General features: G+C 35.5%; 1 protein-coding gene across 3 annotated transcripts in view; it reads left to right on the top strand.

Moving 5' to 3' along the window:
• The window catches only part of Pcd (pterin-4a-carbinolamine dehydratase), a 74,160-nt gene extending 52,240 nt beyond the window's left edge, over nt 1-21,920 (top strand). The window contains exons 2-3 of one of the 3 annotated variants that reach the window (XM_089092205.1): nt 7,511-7,636; nt 19,622-21,920. In XM_089092205.1, the coding sequence (XP_088948331.1) occupies nt 7,511-7,636; nt 19,622-19,801 (306 nt within the window). In that variant the 3' untranslated portion in view covers nt 19,802-21,920. The remainder of the gene's footprint in view (nt 1-7,510; nt 7,637-19,621) is intronic. The other 2 variants (XM_089092203.1, XM_089092204.1) reach the window with 2 other exon arrangements.
• The last annotated feature ends 4,742 nt before the right edge of the window (nt 21,921-26,662 follow it).

Genomic DNA, 26,662 nt, shown 5'->3' with positions numbered 1-26,662 from the left:
CCGAATGATATATAAATAAATTAAATGATGATAGACATATAATACTCGTATTTAATAATAATAAAAAAGATACATTCTATCTTTAGACTGTGATTTTCCTTCCAGCAGCAGTAACTTGATATTTTTCACGCAACTGCTGGCCCTCCGCAAGTATCAGGTTCCTTGACTTCAAACGGCTCAAAAATTGTAACTAACAAAAATAAAAAAGTTAATAACATTTCGAACAGCATTAACACTGGTTTTCATCTGGTTCAATTGCAATTGAACCCGCGAGTCACTGAACCTCTCGCAACTGAACTCATGCAACTGAACCCTCGTGCAACTGAACCCCTGTTCAACTGAATCCCTTGTAACGCAATCCACCTGTAACTCAACCATCGTTTGAGACCGAGAGATCGTTTGAGACTGAACCTCTGTTTGACTGAATCTCCGTTTAACTGAACCCCCTTCAACTGAATTCTCAAACACTTCAACCCCCTTGCAACCGAATCCTCGTTTAACTGAACTCCTTGCAACTGTTTAATTAAACCGTCGTGCAGCTCAACCCATATTTAATTAAAGGCTCGTGCAGCTCAACCCTTCATTCAACTCAACCCTCATGCAACTCATTTCTCATTCAACTCAATATCCGTGTAACCTAACCCCATTCAGCACAACCCTAATTTAACTCAACCCTAGTGCAACTCTGCCCCCAAGCAATTCAATCCCCTTCTACTCAACCCTTTGCAATACAACCCTCATTTAACTCAATCTTCATGCAGCTCATCCCTCGTTTAACCCAATCCTGTTTTACCCAACCTCAATTCATATTAACCTCACTCAGGGGAAACGTCAACCTCCCTCTAGTAAACAAAATAATTAGAAAATGTAATTCAGCACCTTTTAATTTTATGCTGCTTCAATTCAAAACTATTCATCCCCTGCTCCCTATAAAAAACAACAATTTATCCCTCAATCTGTCTTATATATTTGAAAATTAGCGATACTTTTCATGCCCAGGGCCCAAAACACTTGAATCTCATGGCTGGAGTAATAGCTGCAACCTAGTACAGGGCTGATTTTGGCTTTTGACTTTATTTAACATAAACAAAAATTAAATGTCGAGTCAATTAAATGCTGAGTTGCACGGAGGTTCAGGTGCACGAGGGTCCGCCTGCGTAGGTTCAGTTATACGCATACCGTTTCAACTCTATTACGAGTTTTTGTCTTAATATTCAACTTTTCACTTCTCTTGGTGCAGTTTATTTTCTATTGCAAAACACCCTTTTAATGGGGTTCTAAGATATGTTGTCTGCAGTAAAGAACCATAAGCCTCTAATGCATGGTTTTTCATTATTATTATATATATATTTTTTTGCCGTAGCCAGCTTCATATGGAAGGGGTGGTCGTAGAAACATTGGCAGAGGGGGCTCATTCGATTTGAAATTGAAAGTCCTTGAATCCTCTTTAAGAGTCATATAGATTAGACTCTTTCTCTTCTTCTTCTTCTTTTTAACAGCAAGCGGGCTTTTCAGTAAAACTATTTAGCCCTTTTCCTTTTGCTTCACTCTGTGGGCTACAGAGCTACTGGCTTGATTGCCTCATATTTATTATATATATTCAGATATCTTTCAGCAGATCTTTTGACTCTAGGAGTTCAAATATAAGATGATAGATGTCAATTTCTATGCTCTGTGTGCAGGTATAGTTGGCTAGGCTCTTGGCTGATAGTGGGATTTTGTGGTGTTTGAAGTATTTTAACAGTTTAGAAAGCAAGGTATGTTGTACAGACGTCAGCATATTACATTCAAATAGGCAATGGTCAATTGATTCATTATTAATATTACAATGCCTGCAAAGAGGGGACAGGGGAATTGAACCACTTGAATTAGAAAGCTTATATGAGAATGCAAGGAAATTTAGTCCATTTGTTCCAGAACGAATTCTATGATAAATTTTAGAAAGATACTTATTGGGAAAGGGGGAAAGGATAGGATTAATCTTATTGAAATTAATATCTGATAGCCTCCATCAGTAAATATCTCTAATTGGGATTTGTCTCCCACTTGGCTGGTTAATATTTATAGCATTTTTTGCTATTTCATCAACCTGATAATTACCAATTATGCCAGAGTGGCTAGGAATGTACTGAAAGTAAGTTTTTATGCCACTTGAAGCAAGATTATCAATAATACTGTGACAATGATAAGTGTCAATGTCCAACTTATATTGAAGAGCTGAGGCCAGCAACTCAAGGCTTGATAAAGAGTCGGAATAGATGATAATATTATTCGAATTTTCAATCAAAGATTGGTTATGCTTAAAGTGTTCTAATGCTATGATTATGGCATTTAACTCAGCAGACATTATAGATAAATTATTAAATAATCTCTCGCCCATTGCAATTTTCAGGTGAGGAAGGAAAACACCACTTGCAACCTTCTCATACATTTTTGACCCATCAACAAATATTTGGAAGTGATTTTTATAGGTAATTGTATTAAGTTCTGCAAATTTTTTCTGGACAAAAGCAATGGGGGTTAAATCTTTATTCCATTTTGAAAATTCAGTATTTATTTTGGGAAATGACCAATTCCATGGAGGGGATTGGGGGAAAGTAGGTGCAATAGACTTTTCTGGTACAGGGAACTTCTTTTGAATATTGGCATACTCATCTGCAATACCTCTATACATGGCTGGATTTCTTAACCAATTATGTAATGTGTGTGAGCTATTTGATTCAATTTTTGTAAGATGTTTTATCAAGAGAAAACTACGTCTCTCCCTTATTGTTGTTAATCCACTCTCCATAAGCAGAAACTTGGTGCTTGTGGGTTTCCTAAGACCAAATATAAGACGTATTATATCATTTTGTATTGTTTCAATTTTTTGCATCTGGGTCTTTGCACATCCACCATAGACAATGAGCCCATAGTCAATATTGGGTCTTATATGTGATTTATAAAACTGGAGTAAGTTTTTCTCCTTACAACCCCAGGGTGTGGAAAGAAGTCTTTTTAGTATATTTTTCTTTTCTATAGCATTTTTTTATTGTGTTTGAAATGTGGAGGTGGAAATTAAGTTTTTGGTCAAGCATGAGACCTAGGTAATTAATATTATTATCTTCTTGAATAGTTGTTTTATTTAGAGTTAGTTTTGCATTAACATGGTTTCGCTTCCGGTGAAATTCGATTATTTTTAACTTGGTGGGTGCAATGGGTAAATCTGAATGTTGAGAGAATTTTTCAAACTGGAAAAGTGACTTTTGCAGATTTGACTGTGCTATCTGAAAGGTGTTGCGAGATGACCATAGCACCAGATCATCAGCATATTGTAGATTCGTGTGGGGTAGGTTCATGTCCCAGAGATATAGGGCAAATAGGAGGCAACTGAGGACTGCTCCCTGAGCTAGGCCTTTGGATATTGTCTTTTGGGGTGAAGAGGCTTAACCAACACAAACAATGAAACTTCGCACTTATATGAAGGATTTAATAAAGGATACTAGCTTAGGAGGTACTCCAATGTTTGCAAGTTTATTTAAAAGGATTTGGTGGTTCACATTGTCATATGCTCCTTCAAAATCTAGGAAAGCTGCTACTAAGATATTATTTTTTGAGAAAGATTCATTTATTGCATTTGTTAGCAAAATGAAAGCATCTGTTGAGGAGTGGTATTTCCTGAATCCAGTTTGAGTGTGTGGGATCATGTTATTTTTCTCAACAAACCAGAGGAGTCTGTGATAAATCATTTTCTCCATTATCTTCCCCATCACAGGTGTAATCATTATGGGCCTATAAGACTCAGGGTTATCTTTTGGTTTATTTTTCTTTCGGATTTGTAGGAGGGACGAACATTTCCATATATTGGGGAACCTAGAAGATGCCCAAGCGTGATTATAACAATGTAGCAGTTCTTGTTTGTATGAAGGTGTGAGATTCTTTATCCATGTAGGGTGTATATTGTCTTAGCTGCTGCTAGTTTTGGACCTAATAAGATGTATTGCATTATTCAATTCCTGGATTGATAATGGATTAGTTATGTACTTGGATCCTGGGCGTGGTTGGTAACTAGGGTTCATGGGAATTGTGGACAGTTTGCTTTGATTATTTGATGTTAGCCTATTAACAAAAAGAGTTGCAAATAGGTTAGCCTTTTCAATATCATTGTCGTAATGGGTATTATTATGTATAAGCTCATACAGGAGTGGGTTGGGAGAAGTCTTTTTCCCACATATGTGGCTTATGACTTTATGTATAATTGGCTCATGCGTTTCTCTGGAGAGATTATTTGCAAAATTATTCCAGTATTTATATTTAGCATCTATTATAGTCCTTTTTAGATTAGATTCTGCTTGTAATTTTTTTAAATATGTAGTAGGTGTTGTTTTTTTATGAATTCTGTCCTAGCTGCCTTTTTTATCCTCCATTTATTTAGGCACTCATTTGTCCACCATGCTTTAGGAATTTGTTTAGGGAATGTCTTCTTAGGTGTTGTCCTGGGGATAGCATGATTAGCTGTATTTATTAGTAAAGATGTCAACGCTTCAGCATGTGTGTCAACTGTTGTGTTAGAAATGCATGAACTTTGGGTGAAACTTGTAATTTCATCATCTAGCTTATTTTAGAAAATAGACCAATTTGCTTTAGTGTTGATATATTTGGAGGTATGAGATGAAGTTTCAGCAGGCTCATTTAGGGAGCAAATTATAGCAAAGTGGTCTGTACATAGACTATCAATTTTATTTATGTAAATTTTGTTCAAAAAATTTAAAGACATAATTTGTAGGTCAATTGTGGAGAATTTGCCACTTTTAGGGTTTAAATATGTATTCAGGTTTGGAGGGGTAGCAACAGCTAATTCATTATTATTTGAAGTCATATCCTCAATAAATTTACCAGCTTTATTTGCTGGTTTATTCCCCCACAAAAGACTGTGGGCATTCAAATCACCACAAATAATGATATTTTTTAACATATTAGAATTATTTATATAATTAAAGAAATCCTTGGCATCTGTAGTTTGGCCATTAGGGTTATAAAAGCTTATTATGTAGGTTTTTAAATTATTCAGCCAAACACTGATACCAATTACATCAACATCATTTGCAAAATCTGGCAAATTGATGCCACAAAATTTTATATTATTATTAACTAATAAAGCTACACCACCTTCTTTTCTCTCTGAAGATCTATCCTTTCTCAGGATAGTATATCCCAGAGACTTAATTTTTTGATTTTGTGTTAAATGAGTTTCCTTGAGTCAAGCAATATTAATGGAATTATTATTCATAAATGATATTAGTTCATTTAGCTTATTTTCTGTGAGTGATCTTACATTCCATTGGAGTATTAATAAATGTTGTGTTGTTGATTTATTCTTCATATGAGTGTGTATCAATGTTCAGCTTTGTTAAAAGTAAAGCAAGATCTTTTTTTGCTTGAATGAGCATATCATCTGGGATGTAGATTTTTGCCAATTCTGTAATAATTTTTGTTTTCTGTAGTTGATGTATGTTCATGGCCTGAACTGCATTACAGTTTAGAATGAATAAGCTTATATTTGGGGATTGCATTTTTGGTAGTGCATCCTGTTTGTTGGTTAAGGGATTGATTCCTGGTAGTGTTTCTGGTTTGTTCCTTCTTGGCAGGGAGGGCCGGGCTGGCCTCATCTCCCCGGAAAACCAGGCTTGCTGGCTTGGTGATTCCTTCTGATAGGGATTTGAGCTAGGGGGCTTAGAAGATATTGTTTTATATGGGGTGTTTGATGCATTAGGAGCATTTGACTTGGGGGGTTTGGTTGGTTTCATTACAGGCTTTATTTGGTATCGTTGGGCCGCATTTTCTTCCATTGCTGCAAAGGGGTATGGGATGGCCTTCTCTGTTGATATTTGGAGTGTTAGAGCTCTTTTCTTGTATGCAGGGCATAATGATTTATTTGTAGATTCATGTGGGCCTTTGCAATTGATGCATGTAGGCTGGGTGTTGTTGCAAGTTGTCAGCTCTTTAGGATGGAAAGATTTACAATTACTACACTCTTGGAGAATTTCATTGCATTTGTTTGTCGTATGTCCCAGTTTGAAACACTTCTGACACTGAATAGGCTTAGGTTTGTATTCCTTGTGTGGTTTGATTTGTCCAAATAGGAATAATTTTTCTGGGATATCAATTTTATCCTTCAGTGTGAATAAGAAGGATCTACTAGTTTTTAGGCCAGTAGTTAGGTTTTCCAAGTTGGGTAACATCCTCAACTGGGATTTTGTTTCCAACCCTATCTGAGAGGCCTTCTTTTAACTCCTGAGTAGATATATCTGGGGGAACATTATAAACTACAATTTTTGTTGGTGATTTTTATGGGTTCTAATTAGATGCAATAATTGGGATATTCAGAAGGGATTTAAGGTTAATTATTGTATCTGCTGATTGCTGATCTTCTACAGCTATTAGCAGAGATCCATCACGGTTTATGTTAAGAGAGAACATTGATTTTAGCAGTTTAAAAATTGCAACTCTAATTGCAGTGATCCTTTTTATTTCAAAGGGGGTAGTGGGAGTAATTTTAAGGTAAATTCCTAAGTTTTTGAAGGGAGGATCTTGGGCAGGCAGAGGGGAAATGCTTTTAATTGGGGAGATTTTTTTCCTTTTTTTAGAGCTTCTAGAGAGGACCTCTTGAAACCCATTATCATCGTTTATGGTTGCATTAGGACCTACAGTTATCATTGTCCTATTCTCCGAATTGGAGGTATAATTAGAAATTTCAGATAATGTGCTTGACCAGCCAGGATGGGTAACTTTCACTATGGAATTTGATTTGGGATCTGGGGGGACGTTTTTTTTTTTTGGAGGACTTATGAAAAATGCCTCTTGGAAAAAGCTTTAAACACAAAAATAAAACTAAAAAAATAAGGGAAAATAGATTATATCAAACCGTCTGCACTATACTATGGGGAGGATAAACACCACAGTATAGCCCTGAGGATGACTTGAGCAGGATAGGTTTGGTACAACTGCTGATTAGAAGCGATAATAATCACAAGAAAATATATTTCGATTTTCTTATAAGGTTGCTGTTGTGCTTTCTCACAACTCTGTTTTTCAAAACAGTAAAAAACTTTAGCGTAGAGAGCGAGGCATTGAGGAGGGGACAGCCCCTTTCGTATACGGAATAATTTCTGTTCGATTTAAATTTTAATGTCGCTCCTTACTTTCAGTTAAAAAAACTTTTTTTGTATTTAATTTTATTCAAGGCTGTGGAGAGAGCTGTTCATATTCTGTGTATCTGAACAGCATGTTCAGATATGTGTGTGTGTGTTTTTTTTTCTTTTCTTTTTTGAGTGGGACCTGTGAGTTTTTTTTATGAAATCAAATAAAAAAAATATAGCCGCTCTTCATTGTGTTTAAAAGGACTCGAAATATTTTATCGATAACGAGTCGATAACGTGTAATGTAAATCTGGCACTGATTGGTCTGTCTATCTTTTCCTGAAAGCAATTTATTACATTTTGTTTTATATCAAATTGTATTCCCCTTCTAGCTTGCAGAAAGATTGACTGGTGAAGATAGGACCATCAAATTATCACCTATCTTTTCTAATGGATGGAAAGAAGTGAGCGGTCGTGATGCACTTTACAAAGAATTCGCTTTCAAGAATTTTAATCAGGTATTTTTTTCTCGTTCTTGTGACTCCTAGTTTGAAAAATGGGAAGACCATTAAGCTTTGAATTAAGAATCACAAGAATCTGTTTGTTGGTGGTGATAGCTAGTGTGAACGCATCTTTATTTTTTCTGTTTTTAGCTGTACGCTATCACAAACTTTTAACTCGTTTCCCATTATCCTATCCATTCAAAATTTTACACAAAATCTCAAATTTGGTAGCAGTATAGCATTAGAAAATGATTGCACTATTTCTAGTTAAACTAATAATTTAATTTTAGTTTGTAAGTTTTTCTCGGGAAGGTGAAAGAACGTGACGGCGAAGGTCAGATTGTAGTGTTATTTTTTGCCTGAGCAAAGTGAGAGCCATTGCTGACTAGCTACGATAAACTGTACTAAAAAGAAAAAAGAATTCCATATGGCTTTTGAATATAATGTATTATTGCCAAAGCTTAATTTCTCTGCATACATTGGAAAAATGCAAACTGCAGTAGGATTAATTGAACGAAGATAAAAATCAAGAGAAAAATATGCGTCGAACATTGCCAATTTTTGTGAAAAATTTAGATGAAGAATTTCTTAAGAAAGTTCTTGTTTAAAACATATTTATGTATGTCAGTTTTCACCCATATGGTTTTTGTTATAAAGAGGTGACAACAAAATACAAAGATAGAATATTTTTTAACTGCCCTACAGATCGAATAGCTAAGATATTACCCCCCCCCCTTCCCTTCGGCATCAAGACAATATTTATAAATCTCACTTTCATGTTCAATCAAGACCATTTAAAAGATGCCCTTCTGTAAGACGTGATATTTTCTGAAACTCCGATTTTATTTCTAAATTTCTGGAAACTACAGGAGGAAAAATCTTCAGCTATAATTTACGGCTTAGAAGATTGGATCAATTTCTTGATTGGGAACCTTCAAATCTATATATGGGTTTTTCTTCTTTTGTGGACTCCAGTCTACTGCATGCAGGTGAATTTGTATATTGTTGAGGAGGCTAATCTCGATAATGATTTGAAAAAGGATATTAAATCTTGATAATCATGCCATTAAATTACTTCAAAAAATTAGAAATATTAGTTTCCAATGTAAATAAATATTTTGATAATTGATATTTGATGTTATTCCTGTGGATTATATTTATGATAACTTTTCTACTAATTAGTAAATTTAGTATTAATCTGTCTAATAATCATTAAAAGCTGCTTCTTATTTACTGGAATATTAAATTCCATAAAACTCCTCCAAGTTCAAGATGAATTGTTGACGAGTCTACGAAATTTCATATATGGAAATTCATATATCGAAGATTCATGAACGAAAATTCATACAAAAGAAATATCAAATATAGAAATATCATATACGACATATCATACATGGAGAAATATGATATATGAAAAATCATACCTGGAGAAAAATCAAATATGAAAAACTATTATATACTTTTTCAATGTGGAAATTTTTTATAAGCCATAACGCTTTTAGCAGTAAGGTAGGGAAGACAGGCTATAACTGTGACACCTCTACAACTGGGAGTCAATCAAGGCACTGCAAGGACAAACAGTTATGTTGAAGGTTGGCATCGTGGGCTTCATTCCATATTTGGAGCCGAACATCCATCCATTTGGTTAATTAAGTTAATTGTCAATCTAAAACCGGACCAATTATTGAATCCAGTCCGAATTTCCCAGTACATGGCAGGTCAACAGGATTCACAGAAAAAAACTTATCGTGACAATGCTCCGCGTTTAAAAAATGACGTGGAGAAAGATAGATTTTGCCCGCCATGGACTATTTTCGCTCGGTTGCTGCACATGTAATTGTAATTAAATATGATATCATTTAATTGAAAATTATGTTATATATTTTGATAAGTTATTTTAGTATCCGTGTATAATTCTTCGCATATTAAATTTCCCAATGTATGGTTTTTCATATATCAAATTTCTGTACTTGTCCATTATATCCTACACAACGCTATAGACTGTATAAGGAAATACTACAGGAAACCAGTCATACGGGTATTTGCAATGGATAAATGGATCGCAAAGCGTGATTTCTTATTGCGTTTAAAATATTTAAACTGTTGTTTTTGGGGTTTAGGGGTGGAAAAGGTACCTAGATTAGGTTACGTATTTAATATATGCTATGCTTTACCGCCCACCCCTCCCCCCTCCCCCTAATGGGCAAATATATAGTCCAAATTTGTTTCTAAACTATTGAATTTTCATCCTATTTTATTTTATTTCATTAGCATGATCCAAACTTGACTTCTTTCGTGTGTAGGATATAATGCACAAGTGCCCAAATCTCTGTGTATAAAGTTCCGCGTATATGAAACTTCGTGTATTAATATTGCGTGTATGAATTTTCATATATGAAATTTCGTGCCTCCATTGTAGACGCGTCTTGTAGATGTATTGATGTATTGTTGACAAGATGTATTGCAGACGCGTCATCTAGTCAAACCCAGATCGCAGCTAGGGGCTGTTATATTACGGCCGTTCTTTTGCACTTAAGGGCTGGGCACACGTAACTGATTTCGGGAACTGATTTCCAAATCAGCGCAGATTTTAACAGAAATCGGTGTCGATTTGAGCTTGAAAAATTTTCTGGTTTTCGGTGCCGATTTTCATCATGGTCATCACAAAAAATAGGGATACAAATAAATAGTCAGCCAGAGATGTCTGTGGTGAAAGACCCCGCTACTGAGCTGAGAACTAAACTGAGAACTAAGCTGAGATCAATCATGCAAGTGTTAATAAACTCCAGTTGAATATTTGTGTCCATGATTTTTTGTTTGGAAATCTCGCACAATAATTTTTTTCTTTCAACAAATTTTTCTTACCGCTATCGTTTGTCCACTGATGCTGAAATCAATTCCCGAAATCAGCTACGTGTGTCGAGCCCTTAAGATCTTACAACTAACATCTCACATCTTTCTGCAAAGATTTCCGTTCTTTTAATTCATTTTTGTTCTAAGATCTTACAGCTCACTGATGTTACCAAAAAGTGTGAAGGACGCCATCTTTCTTTCATATAGAACAATGATGAGAGAACTTCATTGTGAGAACTTCATACTCATCATTGTTCTTAGACCGCTGATAAGAGCAGAATGACGAAAGACGCTATAAGGTGTAAGATCTTAGTACTAAGATTTCACTTTTAAGCGTTCTTTGTCAAAAGATCTTAGCACAAAGATGAGTAACGCCCTATTGTTTAGAGTTATTGATAAACTAAAAGTATGTTGATAAAGCCTCATTATTACAGGCTGATTTATTATTCCATCGCATTATAAAAAAATATCAATAAGTCGCGCTAGCACAAGTCGAATCACAAGCTGCATCAGTAGCTATGGATAAAATGCATATCAAATCCAATTTTTAAACAGTCACTCTATTCGTGTTTCGATTTTCAGTCGGTTTTGCTCTCATTAAGGTTACTTTCCAAGAGTTAGTTGTTTCCTTTTATAGTATACATATTTTTTAGAACTGAAGACGACATAGTGGCTCTGCAGAGATATCTACTTTGTTTTCGTTATCTCCAGGCTGAGAATTATCTTCGTATATTTTTCTTTTTTTTCATTGTTCATTTGTTTTTTTTTGTTCTTTTTTATCGCGCCGAAACTCTGGCTTCTTGCATAGATCTCAAACCCTTAATGACTTTTTATTTCTTTGTTCCAATATCTGCCATAAAAATGGACGATAGACAAATGCTACATGGTGGTTTATTGGAAAAGAAAAAAATATTATCTACCGTCTAACATTGATCTCGATTACTAAATTTGTATAGTAGCAGACTAAGTATATTAGCAGAGAAAATGCCATTTAAATGCAATTTAAAAGTCGAAACTGATTGGACTAACACCCCTTCCACGCCCATCATTTCCCCAAACACATCCAATCAAAATTTTGAGATAGCCATTTTGTTCCTCGTAGTTGAAAGTTCTACAAATTGTATTTTTGAGCAGGGCACTCCCCCCACAGTCTTCAGGACAAGGGAAATAAGTTATGCCCTGGGGGCATATATGGTTATTATGCAAGGAATGCTCGTATAAACTTCAGAGAGGGCTCATTTGATTGGAAATTGCAAGTTCTAGTTCACTTTTTAAGCGTCAGAGGATATCGGAGGGTAACCAGCCCCCCCCCCCCAAAAAAAAAAAAATTCAAATGCATCCGATAAAAATTTGAGATAGCTATTTTGTTAGAAATAGTTCAAAAGATCATATATCAAAAACTCCGGTGTCGACATAAGCCCCCAGGGCCCGAGGGCAGGCGATATGAGTTATGCCCTGGAGGCATATATGGTTCTTATGGAAAGGGTGATTGTATAAACTTCAAAGAGGGCTCATTTGGTTGGAAATTGAAAGTTCTAGTTCACTTTTAAGAGTCAAAAGAGATTGAAGGGCACCAAGCCCCCCCCCCCCTCCAAGCCCTTTTTTCCTTAAACCCATCCGATAAGAACTTTGAGATATCCATTTTTTTCAAATAGTTCAAATGCCATATAACGAAAATTCCGGGGTCGACACAGCCCCCCAGGGCCCAAGGACAGGTGTTGTAAGTTGTGCCCTGGGGGAATATATGCTTCTTATGGAAGGGATGTTCGTAAAAACTTCAGAGAGGGCTCATTTGATTGGAAATCGAAAGTTCTAGTTCAGTTTTTGAGAGTCAAAAGAGATTGGAGTGTAACTAGCCCCCCACGCCCCTTTCTCCCCAAATGCAACTGATAAAAATTTTGAGATAGCCGTTAAGTTAAAATAGTTCAAAGGTCAGATAAAAAACTCCGGTGTCAACAAAACCACCCAGGGCCCGGGGGCAGGTGTTGCAAGTTGTGCTCTGGGGGTATATGGTTCTTATGAAAGGGATTCTCGTATAAACTTCAGAGAGGGCTCATTTGATCGGAAATTGACATTTCGAGCTCACTTTTTAATAGTCAAAAGAGATCCGAGGGCAACTAGCCCCCCCCCCCCCATGCCTTCTTTTTCCAAACCCATCTGATGAAAATTTTGAGATAGACATTTGGTTAAAAATAATTCAAAGATTAGATAAGAAAAACTCCCGGTGCCAATATAACCCCCTAGACCCCGGGAGAAGGTGTTCTAAGTTATGCCCTAAAGGCATGTATTGCTCTTATGAAAGGAATGCTCTTATAAACTTCATAGTGGGTTCATTTGATTGGAAATTGAAAATTCTAGTTCACTTTTTAAGAGTCAAGAGATTTAAGGGCAATTAGCCCCCCCAGGCCCTTTTTCCCCAAACCCGTCCGCTACAGATTTTGAGATAGCCAGTTTTTTAAACTCCGTTGTTAACACAACCCCCCCCCCCAGAGCCCTGGTGTTAGGTGTTGTAAGTGTTGTCTTGGGGGCGTATATGGTTCTTATGAAAGGGATGCTCGTATAAACTTCAGAGAGGACTCATTTAATTGGAAAGTGAAACTTCTAGTTCACTTTTTAAGATGCAATTATATCCGAGGGCAATTAGCCCCCCCCCCCCTTACACACACCCTTTTTTCATCAAGCCCATCCGATAAATTTTTTAAAATAGCCATTTTATTAAAAATAGTTCAAAGGTCATACAACAAACTATTTGTTCACTTTTTAAGAGTCAAAAGAGATCGGAGGGCAAGTAACCCCCTCTTCCTCCACGCCCTAAAGACATTTTGTTAAAAATAGTTAAAAGTTCAGATAACAAAAACTCCGGTGTCGACACAGCCCTCCAGGGCCCGGGAGTAGGTGTTGTAACCTGGGGCATATATGGCTGTTATGAAATGGATGCTCGTATAAACTTCATAGAGGACTCATTTGATAGGAAATTGAAAGTTAATTCACTTTTTAAGAGTCAAAAGTGATTGGAGGATATCTAGCCTCCCCCCACATTCCATTTATTTTTTCCCAGAAGCAATTCATATAGAAGGGGTCGTCGTATAAACTTCAAACGGGGCTCATTCGATTGGAATGGAGAGTTCTAGAGCCCTTTTTAAGAGTCAAAAGTGATCGGAGGGCAACTAGCTCTCCCCCAAGCCCTTTTCCCGAAATGCATCTCATAAAAAATTTGAGATTGCAATTTTGTTAAAAATAGTTCAAAGATCATATTACAAAAACTCCTTTACGTATAGCCATTTCGTTAAAAATAGTTCAAAGGTCAGATAAGAAAATCTCCTGTGTCGAAACAACCCCCCAGGCCCCGGGGCAGGGGTTGTAAGTATTGCTCTAAGGACATATATGGTTTTTATAGAAGGTATGCTCGTATAAACTTCGGAGTGGGCTCATTTGATTGGATTAATTAAAAAATACTTTCTCGAAAAATAATTTTTTCAAAGAAAAGTAAAGGCCATTTTAAACTTAAGCTCAGCAGATACAAAGACCTGTTAAAATTCAAACTCAAAACGACCAGAAATTACTATTTAAGAATAAATGAGACCCAAAACGAACAGAAATTAAATAACCAATCATAGGAAAAAACATACAACAAGTAATAATATAAATGAATATATAGACCTTAAAGCGATTAATGCTTAGATTCAATATGAACATCAAGCTTAAAATGAAAAATATTTTGCTATTGAAGTATACATGAAACTTAAAACGAACAGGGGGGGGCAAAAAGTTGGGGAGGGGGCCCTGGGGGGTTGAGGTAGGGGACCTTGGAGGTTGAGGTTCTTGATGGCTAGGGTCATTGATGGTTGCGGTCATTGATGTTCAAATCCATAATCGTCTCACATAATCCCATATTGTGTACTTGTTCATTCTAAGACATGTAAAAAAAAGCTGAAAAAAATATCATGCTAAAAAATAATATAAAAAAACTTAAAAAAAAAACTTCAAAAAAAAAGTGTAAAAAATCGGGGTGGGGCGCAAAAAAGTTGGTTCCTCGGGAGATTGAGGTAGGGGACCTTACAACACTGTTTAAATAGAGCTTGTGTATTATAACGACCACAAAGTTTCGCCCCAGATCATTCTCTAAAATGTCTAGAACTATTTCTCCAAAATAACCCCTAAAATGTTGATTATTTTATTTCGACTGAATAATCTCTGTCTGTAATTTTAGAATGTTCCTTTTGTTTTGGAATCCTTTTGTGATGTCACATATAAAATTGCCAGGAAACCATTTCCCGCGTTTAAATATATTGAATCGGTCTTGATCCTGTTTGAATTTCTGAAAAAAATATCTAAGGTGTTCCTAGTTACAATATTAAGGTTTCGAAAGAATATTAATTTATCTCTGACACTAAAGACCAGAGAAGCCATATTTAAAAACAGAATATTAATTTATCTCTGACACTAAAGTAGAAAAGCCATATTTAAAAATGGAATTTCTATCTCTTTAGAGTCCCGCATAATTCCTAGAAATCTAGTCTGATCTTGTCCCCTTCGTAGATCAATACCACTGATTCAGGTTAGGTATTCAGTGCGCATGTGGAAACTTCGTTCCGTGTCAATAGGCTTAGAAACATCCCCTGATTGACCTTGAAAAAGGTGTCATTGACCCTGTCCCGTTAGACTCGAAAATTCACCGTCGATTATTTAATCAATTTCCCAGAAATCTGTCCCCTTCGTAGATCAATAATCTGACTGTGACGTCACTCCCGTCTGTACTCAATAGGCTTAGAAACATCCCCTGATTGACATTGAAAAAGGTGTCATTGACCCTGTCCCGTTAGACTCGATTATAGATGGCAGCACACGGTCCCTTCTGTGCCTTCTGGCCCATTCCTACTAACTGAATATATGATGTATAATTATATTAATTGCTGAAAGCTCATCAGTTCAAAATTTTACTATAATTTTAATGTTTTTTTTCAATATTAAGTTCAAAAGAAAATATTTTTTATAAAATTGGTTTTCAGTAAAGCGCCAATGACGCAGTAGGTTTTAGACTTTTACAGTGAGATAAGGAGGTCATATCCAAACTCTTGTTTGTAGTGGTTTTTGTTCGTTTCAAGCTTGATTTGCATATTCAATTTAAGTTTCACTCGTTTTAAGATATATTTATTCATTTAAAGTAATATCTATGGTATGTTTGTTTGAATTGATTGTTTATTTAATTTCTGTTCGTTTTAAGTTTCATTTATACTTCAATAGCAAAATATGTTTTTCCTTTTAAGCTTGATTTTCATATTCAATCTAAGCATTACTCGCTTTTAGATCTATTTATTCATTTATATTATTACTTTTTGTATGTTTTTGGCTATGATTGTTTGTTTAGTTTCTGTTTGTTTTGGGTCTCATTTATTCTTAAATAATAATTTCTGGTCGCTTTGAGTTTGAATTTTAATAGGTATTTGTATCTGCTGAGCTTAAGATTAAAATTGCCTTTACTTTTCTTTGAATAAGTTATTTTTAGGATTTTTTTTAAACTTAATTATACATAAACATTGTGCAAAGTTCATAACTTGCAGACCTTCCCCTGGGGACTGTGGGGGATTAAGTCATCCTCAAAGGCACAGTTATTGTATTTTTCGACCATGCTGAACAAAATGGCTTTCTCAAAAGGGTGACTTAGGGAAAAAATTAGCGTGGGAGGGGGCCTAATTGCCCTCAATTTTGTTGGTCACTTGAAAAGGGCACTAGAACTTTTAATTTCTGTTCGAATAAGCCCTCCTGCGATATTCTGGGACTCTTGGGTCGATACAATCACCCCTGGAAAAAAAATAAACACGCATCTGTGATCTTTCTTCTGGTAACAAATACAAAATTCCACAATTTTTGCAGATATGAGCTTGAAGTTTCTATAGTAGAGTTTTCTGATACGCTGAATCGGATGGTGTGATTTTCATTTGAGTTCTATGACTTTTTTGGGGTGTTTTCTCCTTTTTTCGTGGCTCCACCTCCACAGAAAGATCCCTCCTCCCTACATAAATATTCTCTAGATAAATCAATCTCGGTGATAATTTACCCCACACAATTACCTTTAACATATCCACGCCTTAAAATGAGTCGGCAAAATGAAAGCTAGACTCATAAAAAGAATTTCGTTTTGGAATTCTGGCAAATTCCCCCAGTGTAAAATTTCCCCTGAAAATTTTACTCCCTGGAAACTTCCCTCCCCTTGGAAAACTCCCCCTATGGACCCCCCCCCCCAGTAGAAAATTCGCCCCCCCCCAAAAAAAAAATGTATGCATACTTCCCAATAACAAATACTATACGTACACAATTGACAAATTTTATAACTTTAAGACCTTTCCATAAGGGCTCTAGGGAGAATTTGTTACCTTCAAAGGTATATTTGTTGGGTTTTTCAACTATGCTGAACAGACTGGTTGTCTCAAAATTTTGATCTGACGAAATTGGGAAAAAATGGGGTGTGGGATGGGCCTAGTTGCCCTCCAGCATTTTTGCTCACTTAAAAAGGGCACTATAACTTTTAATTTCCGGTTGAATGAGCCTTCTCTTGATGTTCTAGGACCTGGGTCGGTACGATTACCCCTGAAAAAATAAAATAAAAATGAACACACATCAGTGATCTTTCTTCTAGCAAAAAATACAAATTTGCACATTTTTGCAGATATGAGCTTGAAACCTATGTATTAGGGTCTTCTGATACGCCGGATCTGATGGTGTGATTTTCATTAAGAAAATCACACTTGTTGGGGGTGTTTTCCCCTTTTTCAAAAATGAGGTAAACTTTCTCAGGCTCGTAGTCTTTGATGAGTAATACTAAACTTGATGAAATTTATACATTCAGAATCAGCGTTATAAGCCCATTCTTTTGATATATTTATTGACATCAAAATTCTGTTTTTTAAAGTTTTGATTACTATTGAGCCGTATCGCTTATTTTTTGTTGTTTTTTATTACGCATGTGTTATTACGTATATGAGGGTGTTCTCCCCCTAGTCAAAATCTCGCTCTTTAGGCTAAAGTTCGAATTTTGTTCGAATCACATATCCCTGAATCACAAGGGCCGTTTAATTAGAATAGATAGCTCTTTTGAAAGTACTAAAAAAAAACTTTAACGTAAAGAGCGAGGTATTGACTAGCATGTATGTAATAATTTCTGTTCGTTTTAAGTTGTAATGTTGCTCCTTACTTTCAGTTGAAAAAACTGGTTTATTTTTTTATTTAATTTCTGATCGTTTTAAAATAATGCTGAGAAATATGGCGCCCCCTTCGTAGAAATGTCCCTTCCCCCAAGGAAATATTCTCCATAGAAAGATCTTCCCAAGTAACCAACTCCTCCCCCCCACCGCCCTGCCCCCCCCCCCCAAACACCAGAAAAAAATCCCTCCTGAAAAAGTCTGTATACTTCCCAATAACCAATAGCCTACTATATTTAAAAAATGGGCAAAGTTAATAAATTGAAGCCCTTCCCCCGGGAACTCTGGGGGATTAAGTCATCCTCAGAGACATATTTATTAAATTTTCGACTATGCTGAACCAAATGGCTCTCTCAAAATTTTGATTAGGTGACTTCGGGAATAAAATGAGCGTGGGAGGGGGCCAAGTTTTCCTCCAAATTTTTTGGTCACTTAAAAAGGGCACTAGAACTTTTAATTTCCGTTTTAATTAGCCCTCTCTCGATATTCTAGGACTACTGGATCGATACGATCACCCCTGGGGAAAAAAAACACGCATCCGTGATTTTTTTTTTTTTCGCATTTTTGCAGATAGGAGCTTGAAACATCTACAGTTGGGTTTTCTGTTACGCTGAATTTGGTGGTTTGATTTTCATTAAGATTTTACCACTTTTATGGGGTGTTTCTCCTTTTTTTGGAAATAAGGCAAATTTTTTTCCGGCTTGTAACTTTTGATGGGTAAGACTAAACTTAAAAAGGGCGCTAGAACTTTTAATTTCCGTTTGAATAAGCCTCCCGTGATATTCTAGGACCAGGACCACTGGGTCGATGCGATTACCCCTGGGAAAAAACAAAAACCGAAAAAAAAACAAATAAACACGCATCCATGATCTTTCTTCTGGCAAAAAAAAAAATACAAAACTCCACATTTTTTCAGATAGAAGCTTAAAATTTCTATAGTATAGTTCTCTGATATGCTGAATCGGATGGTGTGATTTTCATTAGAGTTCAATGACTTTTAGGGGGTGTTTTCCCCTTTTTTTGAAAATAAGGCAATTTTTCTTAGGCGTGTAACTTTTGATGGGTAGGACTTGGTATGGTATGAAACTTATATATTTGAAATCAGTATAAAAATTCGATTCTTTTGATGTATCTACTGGTATGAAAACTCCGTTTCTTAGAGTTTCGGTTACTATTGAGTCGGGTCGCTCCTTACTTACAGTTCGTTACCACGAACTGTTTGACCAGTTCCAAAACTTGCGGATAAACCCACTTCGGGCGAGCTCAAACCAAAAATATTTTTTTTCTTTTGCGAATCATATTTCATTTTTGGATTTCCATTTTGTAATAAAACATTAATATATTAATATTTGAAACTTTATATTTGCTTGCTACTCATTACATAGTAGTTTATCATATATAATGTGATAATATTGTGTGGTAAAACTGACAAAGTAGTTTTTAAAATTGCTACCGGGTCACTATTTTTTTTGGACAGTTGGACTTTCTCATCTAATTGCATATAATCCGTTTACAAAAACCCCTGCATTTTTGGAGGTTTGGGTGCAATCGCCTAGCTGGATTTCTTAGAGTGGCCATTCCAAGATGCAAATAGTCGGTTTGTGAATTTTCTCTTTTTTACTTTTGGTTGTCAGCCCACAAACGGTTTCTATGATAATATTTTGGGATAAAATTACAAAACAGTTGTAAAAATTGCTACCGGTCACTAGTTTTTTTGTTTTTTTTTAGTTTCTTTTTTTTTAAGACAGTTGAACTTTCTCATCTAATTGCATATAATCTGTGTAAAAAAAAACTATATATTTGGAGTTTTGGGTGCAATCGCATAGCTGGATTTCTTAGAGTGGCCATTCCAGGATTCAAATAGTCGATTTGTGAATTTTTATCTATTTTACTTTTGGTTGTCAGCCCACAAACGGTTTTTAAAACTACAACAACAATTTTTTTTCAGGCCTGGGGATTCATGTCCATGGTTGCCCTCGAAGCTGAAAAGTCGGATCACCACCCAGAGTGGTTTAATGTATATAACAAGGTGAACATTACTCTTGCTACTCATGAATGCCAAGGGATCAGTGATCGCGATGTCAAGTTAGCAACTTTCATTGATCAAGTTGCACAGAAATTTCCCTGAAAACTTCATTGATTTTTTTTTTCTTATTAAACTAGTACGAAAAATTTTGTTTTCATTTTAAAAAATATTTTGCTTAACAAGTATGGAATTAATCACTCGTCGAAGGGTAAAACATTTGCTCGTCCAAAATTGAAGGCTGCTTTTTACATTGGTCAGGGCTCTGAGTAGGTGTGCCATGTATATTTGTCAGTCGATTTAATTCTAAGTCACTGTGCCACAATGGTCTAGAAATACAAAATTGTTGACCAAAAGTAGGAACAGTAAATTTTACTAGCTAACTCTTTACCTATTAGGTTTTGTATTACGCTATTTTGTAACTGCTGATTCAATTTTAAGGGATGAGTTCAATCAAACCTAATTCTGGCAACATACCTAATATGAAAGGTGTTTTTACCGTTGAAAATTCAAAATGAAAATAAAAATTAGAATTTGGCATAATTGTAAGGTCCGTAACAAAGATACGTTTTACCCTTAAAAATTGATCAATTCGATATTAAATTTGTTGGTTTAAGAAGAATCCAACTTAAAAAAACAAATTTTTTCTTCTACGAAATTTGATTTTGTGTACTGATTTAATCCAAATGACCGTTATCGATGAAAGATATACTTAAGTGTACTGAGTAGGAAAGGGTCAATTTACTTTCACTTCCCATAGAAACGCCTTGTTTTTTGTGAATATTCATAATGCATATTTCAATCTAGTTTGTATTAAAGTTGTCGAATGACCCGATTACATTCAATGCTTTTCAGTTGTTCCAAATAGTTTGTCTCTTTTTGGCCATGGTCTGACGAAATTACAAATAGATTTATCGCTATTTCTAGTGATTTTTTCCTTGCCTAAACCAAAAAATCATTAAAAAGGTAAATAAAACACTGGATTATTAAAGAAAATCTCTAAATCAACCTAAAATCTATTGATTATTTTTCAACTGGGTGGCAGCTGTCGACCGCTTCTTAAGGGGAGTGAGTGATTAACCTATTTATTTGCTGGAAATTTGTTTTTCATGTTTTTAAATTTGGACATATTGTTGAAAAAGGACAAAAACATTTTTTAGAGGAAGTAATGTAGGCCCATACCCTCTTCAACATTCTATGCTGGTATCACAGGAACATGGCTTTATCAATGTATTTACTATAAATTATATTTTTATGGTTATGGGCAGTGTTGGATACTTTTCTTGAAGGAAGAGAGCTATCGGCAAATTTATTTTTGAAATGCGTTGGTTTTTAGGCTTTTTGTTAAAATGCGCAAAATCTCGAAAAATTATATGTGGTAATCTCCGAAGATTGTCACTGAACTTTGAGGGGAGGAGTCTGTTCTCTTGGTTTTATTCGAAATATATTTATTTAGCTATGAGATCTCCAGGAATCGCTCAATAGTTTTAATATTACCATTTTACTTCTTTCAGGAATGAATGTAAAGACCTATCCGAGCTCTTCGACAAATATTTTTCTTTTCTTATTTTTTGACTAGCAGGCTATTTGGATTTTTGAATTACTATTTAAGTTTGTTTGCTGTGAAGGGCTTTGAAATCTTATTGAAAATCTTGTCCTGTCATAATTCACTGCAGGGAGTCTATATGTTTTAAATCAAGCCAAAGAAGTATCCGAGACAAAAATGTGACAACGATACTAAAATAAAAAAAAAAATTTGTTGGAAAATTAGTTTACTCCAAATTCATTAGCTGACTAAAGCTTAATAAAAGTTTGTGTTTCTGAAGAAAATTAATGTAGTACAATGGATGGAGTTACCGAGAATTCTTATGGTTTTGCTTTGAATTATCTGGAGAATTTTAAAATGAGTTGAAAATGTTTTTAAACAAATGACAGGACAATATCTTATACATGATTCCATTAGTGAATGATAAAGCGTTTCAATATTTGAAAAATGTCTCATTCAACATACATTTATTTTCTGTTAAAAATCTTTCATTTTTGTTTTTGCAGAAAAAGATGTTTAGTTCAGCTACTTAATGTGACCGTGACCATTGTAAATGTGCCGGTCAAGAACAAAAACGCAGCTTGTAATAAAGGCTCTAATTGCCTGAATTGCCTAAACTTTCGCTACACTTGTCGTTTGTAATTTGGATTTGAACCCAAACCTAGTAGATTAACTACCTTCTATAAAAGATGAATCTCTGCATCTTAAATATGGGGCCAATTTATGTCATTTGCTCGTGACTTAGTTTGTTTGTGTTTTGTATCTTGGCGGCCCATAGATTTTAAATCAGCCGCTTGATTATACAAATACAAATTGTTCCTATAGACACAAATCGTTTCATTTATATATTGCCTTTATAAACAGCATCCACTGTGTCAAATTTTCGTAGTTAGTGCAGAATATGCAGGTAAGCAGTATGAAAATGGCTCTTAGTGACAATGCATGGATTTGCAGAACTACAAAACTGACTATCAGCTTTTCATTGGCTCGGCTCCTAACATTTAAGGGTTTATTTATTATTTTTATTTAAAATTTTACAAGGAATTGCTTTTAGCTTTCAGGATGGCAAAAGTAATTAAATTATCATCTACAACCTCATTCCTCGAGTATCATAAGGATGCAGGCGAAATTGAGATGAAAAACAGTTTGGAAAAACGATAAACTTTTGAGTATATCAGAAACTAAATGATGGTATGAATCAGGTGGTCCCAGTGTTCCTACTGGGGCCACTTTCGTATGGTAAGGAAGCAAGTTTCTATCAGACTGATTCAGAACCAAGAATAAATTTGTCAGGCGACAGATTTATAATCTGGCTCATTAGTTTTTCAGCCACAAATAGAACGATCGAGCATATCGTATCTGAATTATCAGCTCGTCAATAATTTCTCTAGATGTAATCTGTACATAACAGATACTTATCCCTCAACTTGCTGACTGAAACGCCATGGACAAATTGGCCAAAAACAACATTAATGGTATGCACCCCATTGTAAACATGGCTTGTTTACAAATCCTTTAAGGTGTTCCACATTTCACAATTACTGTTTTTTCTTGACCTCTGCATATAATTTCATATATTGTTTCTATTGTTGAAAAGACTGTTCAAGTTCAAGTTCTTTTAATTTTCAAGCCAATTACATTCACTATAACACATTATGCAACAGAAAAGAAAAATATTTAAAGAGGGTACCTGCAAAGTGATTTATGCTCGAAAACCGGCACACTTAGAAGAAAAAATAAATAATGTTGTAAAAGTAATGAAAAATGAATAATAATAAACAATAAAATACAAATAATTAAAAAATAAAATAAGACACCAGATTCAACTCACAGCCAACATTCCAAATCGAATAACAATCTTTATATAGATAAACACCAGCACCGGCAACCATGGCCTCATATTATTTAATAATTATCTATTAGGTATAATTTTAATTTATTTTTAGAAAGAGAAATAGAAGAATGTGAATTTACATAACTTTCATATATGTTCCAAAACTTTATTACTGAATTTTTTGGAAAAAATCTGGATCGTTCAGTATGAATTCTAGGGCAAGGCAATTTAGCTGAACGTCTTCTTAGACTATACCTATTCTGAAAAAAAAGAAATTAGCGAGAAATTAATGAATCAAGAGCCAGTGGTAATATTTCTTTATTTTGTTTAAGTCTAAAAAGGACAGAGTGGACTGGAAGGACGAGATCAACTGGCAATATGCACAAAAATGTATAGAGACTCTTAGTAGCTGATTTATCAGGGAGCACCGATGGGGAAGGAAAGAGTGTGTTTAATGTACGAAGGGCCTTATTTTGAAGACTTTGAAGGTGCTTAATTCGAGATTTAAAAGTATTTGAATAAGCAATGGAACAATAATTAAAATAAGAATGAATTAAAGAATAATAAACTGACTTAAAGTCAGGGAAATGGAGGTAAATTTTAGACATCGCAGTAATCCTACATTTCTTCCTAGCCAAATCCTTAGTCTTTCAAGATGAAGCTTCCAAGATAAATTTTCATCAGCTATAAAACCTAGGTACTTCAAGAGTCCTTTCTAGTAATGGTGGCTATTTCTCCCTTAAAATGGTTAGATATTTGAGAAAGTCGAGAAAAGATGATAAAATGGGTCTTCGATGAATTTAAAACAATACGGTTGTCAGTAAACCACTGCAATAGCTTCATTAGACTACAACAGATGTTTTCTCTAACCGATGATTCAGCTGTACCTGTGACAGAATTACGTGTGTCGTCTCCGAACAGTAGAGCAAATCCATCACCTGCGATTGTGTCTATAAGGTCATTGACGTATATTAGAAATAGAATTGGTCCAAGGATTGAACCTTGCGGTACTCCTACCTTTCCTGAACACGGGTTTTTACCGATTTTACTGTACCTCCATCCACAAATTGATTCCTACCAGTAAAGTAAGACTGGATGAGTAAGAGAGCCTTGATTCTTATTCCGTAGTTGTCAAGCTTACCGAGGAGAATCAGGGGACAAATTGTATCAAAGGCTTTCTTCACATCCACAAATATTGTAGCTGGTATTTCGTCACGGTCCATTGCATCATTTGTAGATTGTAGTAAAACCTGTATAGCATGCTTGGTAGAGTACCTAGGCCTGAATCCAAACTGATGCATGATGAAGAAGTTAGACTCAGTCAGATAATTAATCACTCCGTTGTAGATGCAAGGCTCCATAATTTTCGAAAAACCAGAGAGAATAGAGATAGGGTTGTTGTAGTTCTAGGGCTGCTTGCGGTTCCTACCTTTGTAGAGGGATATGAACCTCGCCTACTTGAAAATGGTGGGAAAGATTCCGTCCTAAAAGCAAGAATTGAAGACAAGTGCGATAACGCTGACATAGCAATCCATGGTATCATTGATGAGGTAAGTTGACGACCCATCTGGACCTTCAGAGTGACCGTTTTTCACCTGCCCCAATCTGTTGAGTGACCGACAATCACCTGTTATCTGTTGATGACAGGTGACAGAAACATAGAGGAGCTAGATGACGAAGGTAGGTATTTTTATAATTATCTCTGCAGATAGTTGACTGTTCGAAGCTTCTTCTACGGTTGCTTCTCAAATACCTGCCAAAAAATTTGTTCAGGGAGTTGGCTACTTCTTGTTGCAATGTTGAAAGTGTTTCTCCTGACTTCTTCATGGTCTCAGGAAATGTATTGTTTATTTGCTTAATCAGGCGTTCATTGATTAGAGTCCATGTCTTCTTTGGTGATCCTTCTGCTTCTTGAAACTGTTTATGGTAAAATGCCTGTCTAGCTTAGCTAAGCAACGATGTCGAAGTGTTTTTATAGCTTTTGAATTCGGTACCAGATTCATTGGGATTCTTAGTATATTGCCTGAACAGCATATTTTTGTGCTCAATTCTAGTAAGTAATCTTTGCGTGATCCATGAATTTTTCTGTGCCTTATACCTACCAGAGGGCCTTTTTGATAGGCAGGCAGAGTCAAGAGCAGATGAGAATTTCTCAACAGATAGAGCAGTCATTGTGTCTGAGTCCGTTTCTTCATAAACTGAGTCCCAATCGGGACAAGCTAATGTGGCTCTCAAGATTTATCTATAGATTTATCATCAATAGTCCATCTTTCATTTTTGTTCGTATTTGATTTCCCATGGTTAACCGAAGATTCACCAAACCGGAGAAAGTGGTCCGAAGCATCAGTTAAGGCGATGTAACTCGAATGCAGACTAAAATTCGTAAATATCTTATCTATAACAGAAGCAGACTGTTCACCAATACGTGTTGGTATTCTTACTGTTGAAACTAAACCTGCAGAAAAACTAGTAGTCAGTAAATCCACAGGCGGAGATCTTGAGGCTTGTGACTCCGAATTCACAAGTTCTAAATCTATGTTAAAATCTCCCATAAATACTATTTTCTGGTTTTTAAAATTCAGCTGTTGCGTAAGACCGTTCAACTTACCAATAAAACTTGAGGCACTTGATCCCGGAGGCCGATGTGATTTGATGAACATGCAGATCCTAATTAATAAACAGAGCAAGTCCACCTTTCGAACAGATAGCCCTATTTCTAGTTAATACTCTATACCCAGATATACCAACTAAAGAACTATTACTATCACTAAGAAATGTCTCACATAGTCCTAGAATACCAGTCCTATTACTAGAAAGTAAAATGGAGAGAAAATCAAAACTACTAAGCACTCCGCGATAATTCCAAAACGCGATTCGAGATGATTGTGACTGATTAAATGGAGGAATTTGGTCATTATTTATATATTTACTGGGAGGAAACGACTGGATAAAATGATCAGAATATTCATCACCACCTGATCCCACCGATTAGGTCAAGTTGATTTTTCTCAAAATTATGGAGCCGGTCAGATGTTATCTTATTTTACACTTATCATTAAATCATCATAAAAATAAAACTTACCAAAATCAATCTGGAATGATAGATCTAATAAGCAGAAAGCGCTACCTTAGATTGCTCCAAGCGTGGGAGGAGAAAGGAGGCTTTCGGAACAGATATCATTCCAATTAAACAGCAGTGGTGCAGTCATTTGGCTGACCGAACTTGGAGGCCCATCATCTGACTTGTTAGCTGGAGAAAGAAAAAACGAGTAGAACGAGAAATTTTTTTGCAAAACTATAACTAAGCAGAAAAGAAAGAAAACAATCGCATAGAATATCAAGATACAAAAAGCACACTAAGGCAAGATCCATTTAAATCTCCTTTTTCTTCTTTTTTTCCATTCGCGGAAAGTTAAAATAAGTTCAAATCACTGTCACAACCTATTCATTAACTAATGCAAACCAAACGAAAATACACGCGAGACAATGAAAATGAAGAAGATTCTTTGATTTCCAGCCATATGTTCGTCAAATGACGTTACTTATCCTGGCTTTTCCTGCATTTTCCACCATTAGTAAATGTAAC

This window comes from Artemia sp. Qi Xiang Cuo, chromosome 7 (genome assembly GCF_049724085.1).
Source record: "Artemia sp. Qi Xiang Cuo chromosome 7, ASM4972408v1, whole genome shotgun sequence".
NCBI classification, from domain to species: Eukaryota; Metazoa; Arthropoda; class Branchiopoda; order Anostraca; family Artemiidae; genus Artemia; species Artemia sp. Qi Xiang Cuo.
Note: the sequence above shows the minus strand (reverse complement) of the source record. Positions and strands in the feature narration are given on the sequence as shown.